This window comes from Lethenteron reissneri, chromosome 3 (assembly GCF_015708825.2).
Source record: "Lethenteron reissneri isolate LAM-NWPU_2019-01 chromosome 3, ASM1570882v1, whole genome shotgun sequence".
NCBI classification, from domain to species: Eukaryota; Metazoa; Chordata; class Hyperoartia; order Petromyzontiformes; family Petromyzontidae; genus Lethenteron; species Lethenteron reissneri.
In genome coordinates, this window is record NC_083781.1 from 7786964 (window position 1) to 7793975 (window position 7012).

The 7012-nt window shown below is 53.2% G+C and overlaps 2 protein-coding genes across 3 annotated transcripts in view; both read right to left on the reverse strand.

The window, feature by feature from the left end:
• Positions 1–312, reverse strand: part of LOC133347862 (protein tweety homolog 2-like) — a 25571-nt gene extending 25259 nt beyond the window's left edge. The window contains exon 1 of the mRNA XM_061560563.1: positions 174–312. Coding sequence (XP_061416547.1) covers positions 174–312 — 139 coding nt within the window. The remainder of the gene's footprint in view (positions 1–173) is intronic.
• SLC38A10 (solute carrier family 38 member 10) lies at positions 7–6738 on the reverse strand. Of its 2 annotated transcripts, none has more exons than XM_061557011.1 (6): positions 6166–6738; positions 4042–4159; positions 3471–3516; positions 2822–2915; positions 1993–2136; positions 7–561 (listed from the first exon to the last, which is right to left on the reverse strand). In XM_061557011.1, the coding sequence occupies exons 1-6, from the start codon at positions 6253–6255 to the stop codon at positions 517–519; spliced, it is 537 nt and encodes a 178-aa protein (XP_061412995.1). In that variant the 5' UTR covers positions 6256–6738; the 3' UTR covers positions 7–516. The 2 variants fall into 2 exon arrangements, with proteins under 2 accessions (XP_061412995.1, XP_061412987.1); XM_061557003.1 differs by having other exon boundaries at positions 7–565; positions 6166–6737.
• Positions 6739–7012: the final 274 nt, after the last annotated feature.

Genomic DNA, 7012 nt, shown 5'->3' on the forward strand with positions numbered 1-7012 from the left:
CGGACCTCCGAGCCACGCGTCCGCCTCTCGTCACTGTGGTTTGTAAATCGCGCGACGAGGCGGTTCGTGAGCCTAGCCGTTCCAGCCGCAGCCTCGCGTCATTAGCCCAAGCCGCGCCCCTGATCCACGCTGGCCCTCTCGCGCGCGAGAGAGAGAGAGACGGCAGGCCTTACCGCCCAACCGCCGCTCACGCAGCCACATGTCGGCACAAGCAACGCCGCGGCCCGCGGTTTGATCGGCGAGGAGCGGACTCCCGTAGGACGCCCTGCGCCGCTCGGCGACGTCAGAACTACTCGGGCCATTGCCAATCATTGTTAGGATTGTCCGGTACATTTTCTCGGCGGTGAAATGGCCGAGATTTGGCTCTCTGCTCCCGCCGATCAAAGTGGGGGCGGCGGCGTGCCTCGGCCGACGCCGTACAAACGGGCCCGGCTACTTACGGGTGGCACAGGAAGGTTGTGCCAAAGAGCGCCAGGCAGCGGAAGGTCCCGGCCGGGCGCCAATAGTGCACTCGTCTCATCCATCCGCCCGCAAAGAGGCCGTAACGCAGGGATGTGAGAGCTATCTAAGGCAACGCAAAGCACGCCAGAGGGGTTTTCTCGCACGGCACACACGAACGAACACACGCACACAAGCACGAAGACACGCGCACGCACACAAGCACGAACAGATGCGCACGTACTGCAAGCACGAACACACGCGCACGTACACACGCGCACACACACAAGCACGAAGACACGCGCACGTACACAAGCACGAACACATTTGCACGTACACACGCGCACGTACGCAAGCACGAACACACGCGCATGTACGCAAGCCCGAACACACGCGTACATATGCAAGTACGAACACAGGCGCACGCACACAAGCACGAACACACACATAAGCAGGAACACACACACGAACACGTATGCTTGGACACACGCACGCGCGCACAGACACACACATGGGTACGGCTGCACAAGCGCACGCTCACACGCACAGAAATGCCTGCACACACGCTCGCACGCACATGTACGCATACGCTTGCTGGAGCTGTGGAAGCCATGACAGGACCACGGAGGCCATGGTCTGTGCAGCGTTAGTAATGGCAGAAGAGGTGAGGGCTCGCCACGTGCTCAATGGGTGAGGTGGCACCACAGAGGTTCACACACACACAGTAACCTGGCCACAAATCTCAACAGTATTTCTTATACAACACAACAGCAATGTGGATTTACATCACCCTGTCTAAACGTGACTGGATATCAAGAAGCTGGACAGGAACAGCCATATTTATTTTTATAAAGGCAGTTGTAGGTCTCTATGCAAGTCTGTGGGTTCCTGTGTGGGTATATGAGTCTCTATGAGAGTCTAATAGCCTCTGTCTAAGTCAATACAATGTAATGTGAATGTAAAGAATGTCTAAATGGGAACGTTTATTTTGGAGCGGGGGGGGGGGCAGTTCGCTAACCTAACCTTAAGCTCTCACCCACACTACAGTTGACATTCATAACAAGTAATTCTTTGAGTCTTTCGGTAAAGCCACATAGAACAGAAAAAAATACAAATAAAAAATTCATAAAAAGCACAACGCAATTTGGATCCGCACAGCCAAACGAGAACGACTTAGCGGAGACGGAGCGACAAGATTAGCTCATGTCCAGTTGCTGGACAGATTGTTGTGTCACGTAATGGCGAGAACTGGCGACAGCGTGAGGAGAAAGGCCTGCGGCCACCAGTAGCTAGATCGTGCTTGGTGGGTGACATTGTCGATTCTGCTCAGGAAACATTCAGGGTGTACGGGGTCGACAGTAGAAGAACCTTTCATAAATGTAGAGGAGCCTTTCCTAAACCCAGCCAGAAATCGGCTCGTGCGCAGGAGCTAGCCGGATTGTTGCGCCGCGTGACTGCGAGAGGAGGCGCTGGCAGTGGATGGACTGCGGTGCGCGCTGGTGACGGTCGATATCGGCGTGCGAGCTGCGAGGCGCCGGCGCCTGCGGTACTGACCACAAGCACGAAGAAGGCGTAGAAGAGTAGCGCCATGGCGCTGAGCGCCTGCAGCGAGGCCATGAGGTTGCGCTGGAGGCTGATGGGCAGCACGATGAGCGAGGCCACGGCCAGCAAGAGGAGCGCGCGGAACCCAAACGAAACCTCCACCACGACAACAACAACAGCAAACAACTCTCACTCATCTTAGCAATTACTTACACCTCCCCCACGATAATAACTATTAAAAAACAACACTCCAACTCATCGCACCTACGATTAGCACAGTTGGCTACACACGGTGAGAAAGACGTTCAACAGACATACATCTCACGAATTAACGAGACCTCCACCTCAGCAACAACGAACCACACTCGCACACTCACTCTCGTCTAACCAATTAACATACTCACTTATGAGTAATTAGCAATACTTCCTCCATGGAAACAACAACAAACAACTACTCACTCTCATCTCACTAATTAATCTGACTTCTCGTCAAGAAACATAAACCCATTACGCAAACTCCGGTCATCGTCGCAGTGGCTTTTGGCTATCCATCGAACAAAGAAGGTCACTGCAAAAGCCGTCTGGAACGCTCTTCCTTCCGATATAAGGATGCTACTGGAGCTATGCACTTTTAAACCATCTAGATTGAAAACGAATTTCTTGAGAAATGCTGTTAAGTTTAGTTTGTTGTCCTTCCCCCGCACCTCCGATTAGCACTGTTGACTACGTACGGTGCGAAAGAAGTTCAACATACACACATATAATCAAAGGATGAACTACAAATAACGAAGGACCCCCTCCTCTGCTAGGGATCGTCTGTGTGTTGGTGCGCTGTGCTCACGGTGACCCCGAGGAGGCGTCCGAAGAAGCTGGATCCGAGGTCGGCGATGACGACGTAGAAGGCGATGCACGTGCCCAGCATGAGGCCGATCATGCTGCCCGCGAGAGGTGCACCGTGGGTGCAGCACAACGGCACGGAGGAGCGTTAGGGATGACGCTGCAGGATCGCGCGCCGATACTTTGCATCTCGTTTGTTTTGCCTTGTTTAACACTGTCCTCGTCTCATTTGTATTGTTTGTCTTGATTGTCATGTCTCATTACTTCCGTTAGCCTTAATGTCACATGGTCAGTGATATCTGAGCCATCCCTGGGCACCCGCCCTTACCAACCTGCCTTAACCAGCATGGTGAAGTATGGTCGAATAACCCTCATGACCAACACAGAATGGGGAAGCCTTCCTCCTCAAGTGGCTTAACAAAGGGCTGTACATTATTTATTTATCATTAATTATGAGCGAATACAATACTCTCTCGCTAACGGAGCATAAATTATACAAACCAGATAGAAAAATTAGAAACGATGCAAACAACAGGAAAGTGAATTGATTATTGAGATGGATTTGCAACTCCGGGAAGTGGTCTTGCGAGTAGTTAAAGATAATGAATGAACGAGCAAGTCACACTTAACACCGCTGGCCGTTCAGTTCTCACCTGGCCTCAACAAGCAGCTTCCCCGGATGCCCATATGCCTGGTAGGCTGAGATACACGCACACACATGCGCATGTCAAAACACATTTTACTCTCCATTTCAAACGTACACAAATGGAAACTATCATGATAATCCAACTTCTTTCGCACCGTACGTAGCCAACCGTAACGGTCATGCGCTCCCAGAAGGTCGTGTGTCTAATGGGATGTGTAAAAAAGAAACATTAGATTTGTTTTAATCTGGTGGGCTAAAGAAGTGAATTATTTTGTCCTTTGAAAACGTGACACATTTTTTACTGTTTGGCCGTGTCGGGTGGTGGAGGGTTACGACACATTTATAAATAACGCGATCTGACCCAAAAACCTATATTATGAATAATATTGGTCACGAAAGCCTACGTCTTAAACTGGAGGGTTCCATTGGAAGTTCTGCGCAAAGTAACGTCATCGTTCTCGCTCTGATTAACGGCGCGGCTCTTGTTAACGATGACAACTCTGGTCATGCCCGCGGGTGGCGCGGTGGGACGGGTGGCGCGGTGGGGCGTGCGGCGCAGAGGGATGAGCGCTGGGTACCCAAGCCGACGTAGGTGCGGCGCTTGGTGGCGAAGGCCGTCTTGACGAGCATCATGCAGGTCTGGTGCGTCATCCACGCGCAGAAGAGCAGCAGCGCCGTGCCCAGCACCACGCCACACTGCGCACATACAAAGTCAAAGATCCCCCATCCCCCCGTGATGTTTACACACTGCACCGGGTAATCATTTGAGGCCGAGTCGACGCAGGGGAGGCCGAGGACCGGTTCAGATAATCGTCACTTGTGTTGGTCGTGAGTGGGAATCGAAATCAGGTTGCCGGGTTCGTGGCACAGTACGCGCTAACCACTGCACTGCCGCTCCCAACGCACGATCCCCGGAGTAGCTTAATTAGATTGTTTAGGAAAATTCTGTTCACCAGTATCTCTCAAGGCTGGCACCATGGGGAAAGGGGTGATGTGGTCAGCAGATATATTTCAGTCACAGTCTGTGTCTAGTCGACATCTTGTGCAGTTGTATTCGAGTCTTAGATTGTGGGTTTCATTCGGTCATTCTCTCGAAACTGTAGCAACCCTGGGCAGCCATCTAACTGCATTCAGGCATCTCCATGAACGGATGCATGCATGGAGCTGTCACGCACAGGTGCTGGGAGATGCTGCAGGTGACGTGAGGCTGTTATTGTCGGGCAGTGAGACGGGACACAGCTGTGAGTGGGCAATGACCTCTAAGAGCCAGTGAACACGTGGGGTGGGCGGCCCCATCCAAACCCATCAAGTGGAACCCGAGACACGTCTGATATGTCTCTGAAGTGAAACATGAGACACGGACACGTGGAACATGAGACACAGGGACACGTGGAACAAGAGACAATGGACACGTGGAACAAGAGACAATGGACACGTGGAACAAGAGACAATGGACACGTGGAACAAGAGACACAAGGACACGTGGAACATGAAACACAGGGAAGCGTGGTACATGAGACACAAGGACACGTGGTACATGAGACACAGGGACACGTGGGACAAGAGACACAGGGACACGTGGTACATGACACACAGAGACACGTGGTACATGAGACACAGGGACACGTGGTACATGAGACAGAGACACGTGGGACAAGATACACGGAGACACGTGGTACATGAGACACAAGAGACACGTGGTACATGAGACACAGAAACACGTGGTACATGAGACACAAGGACACGTGGTACATGAGACACAGGGACACGTGGTACATAAGACACAGAGACACGTGTTCCAGTAGAATATTAGACAGAGACACGTGGAACTATTAAAATATAAACTATTTTATTTTACCAGGTAAGGCCCACTGAGCTTCATAGCGACCTGTTCACAGATCACAGCTCAACAAAGTGGCTTATCACGCGGACAATTATAGCAGCCGCATAGAATACTCGAAACGCGCGTTTCTAAATGTTTAAAGAAACCCGGAGGACCTGGAGAAAAATCCACGCGACCACGGGGGGGCAGAGAGACATGGGCATCGAACACACGATCTCCTTGCATACCAGGTGAGGTTAAATTTCGATTTAAAGCTTTCGTGACTGCAGGGATTCATCTTCTTGGTTCTTTCGGTAAAGTCACGTAGAAGGGAAGTAATACAATAATAAAAATAAAACATAATAAAGTAATTCTCACGACGTTTCGGCCACAACGCAAGCAGCCGTCTTCAGGTGAAGACCAGGTATGTCGGGGAGACAGCGTCTGAAGATGAATCTCTGCAGTCTGAACATTCAGACGCTGTCTCCCCGACAGACCTGTTCTTCACCTGAGGACGGATGCTTGCGTTGTGGCCGAAACGTCGTGAGAATTATCTTATTATGTTTTAGCTTTATTATTGTATTACTTCCCTTCTAACGTGACTTTACCGAAAGAACCAAGAAGACAGGCGAGGTGAGTAAAGATCTCGCCAGCGTGGAACATGAGACGGAGAGGAGGAACTAGAGGAACACGAGTCACAGGTGTCACACGAGTCAAAGTAGAACACGCATTGGAACCCTCGTCAAGAGAGTGTCCAAACTTGACGCAAAACCACGCGAATCGTTGCCTCGATGGGACCCCCCCCCTCACCCCTGACCACCCGTGAACTCGTAGAGAAGCACAGTCCCCCCTGCTGCCCACCACACGAAGCCCCCCTCACCTCCTTGAAGCAGTAGGGCATCGTCAGCACGCTCACGCCGACGATGCTGTTCACGATGTTTATCGTCAGCCCCCAGCTCGTCACAGCCATCTTCGCACGGAACGAGGGACGTGGATGGTGGAAAAGACCCCGAGGGGATGATAGAAACGAGACGGGGGTGGGGGGCACACACAGAGAGAGAGAGAACGCCTCGAGTCCCCGAGACCGGACACCCCCCGACCACCTCCCCGTGGTCTTGCCTAGTCGCCCCGCCGGGAACGCGCGCGATCGGCCCGCAGCGATTAGTAGGCCGCAACGGAAGGCAGCAGCGGCGTCGGGGGGGGGGGGAGCTCTTGTCGAATACAAAAAAAACTATCGAAATAAAGTTTATGTTATATCTTGTTAACAATAACACACGGTGGGGTGGTGGGAGATGTTGATGCTGGGCAGTGCCACGCCACAAGATGCAGAGAGAGCGGCTGGGCTGTGGCAGGGTGCGGGAAGTGGGAAGCCGCGGACGTGGCAGTGCGGACCGCCCCCCTCGGAGTCCCCGAGATCCCCTCGGTCTCACCCACAAGCCCCCCCCGTCCCCCCTGTCCCCCCACCCCCCCAAGCTCCCCACCCCCCTTGTCCCCCACCCCCCTGTCCCCCACCCCCCTGTCCCCCTACCCCCCTCTGTCCCCCTAAACTCACCCCCCATGTCCCCCACCCCCCCTACCCCCCGTCCCCCTAAACTCACCCCCCATGTCCCCCACCCCCTACCCCCCCTAAACTCACCCCCCATGTCCCCCACCCCCCCTACCCCCCGTCCCCCTAAACTCACCCCCCATGTCCCCCACCCCCCTACCCCCCTAAACTCACCCCCATG

Coding starts and splice junctions, on each gene's coding strand:
- SLC38A10 (XM_061557003.1), bottom strand. CDS start 6,255: ATGGCTGTGACGAGCTGGGGGCTGACGATAAACATCGTGAACAGCATC. Junction 3,517..4,041: donor CCGCACCTACGTCGGCTTGG/GTACCCAGCGCT, acceptor CGTGTATCTCAG/CCTACCAGGCATATGGGCAT. Junction 2,137..2,821: donor GACGCCTCCTCGGGGTCACC/GTGAGCACAGCG, acceptor GTCGTGGTGGAG/GTTTCGTTTGGGTTCCGCGC.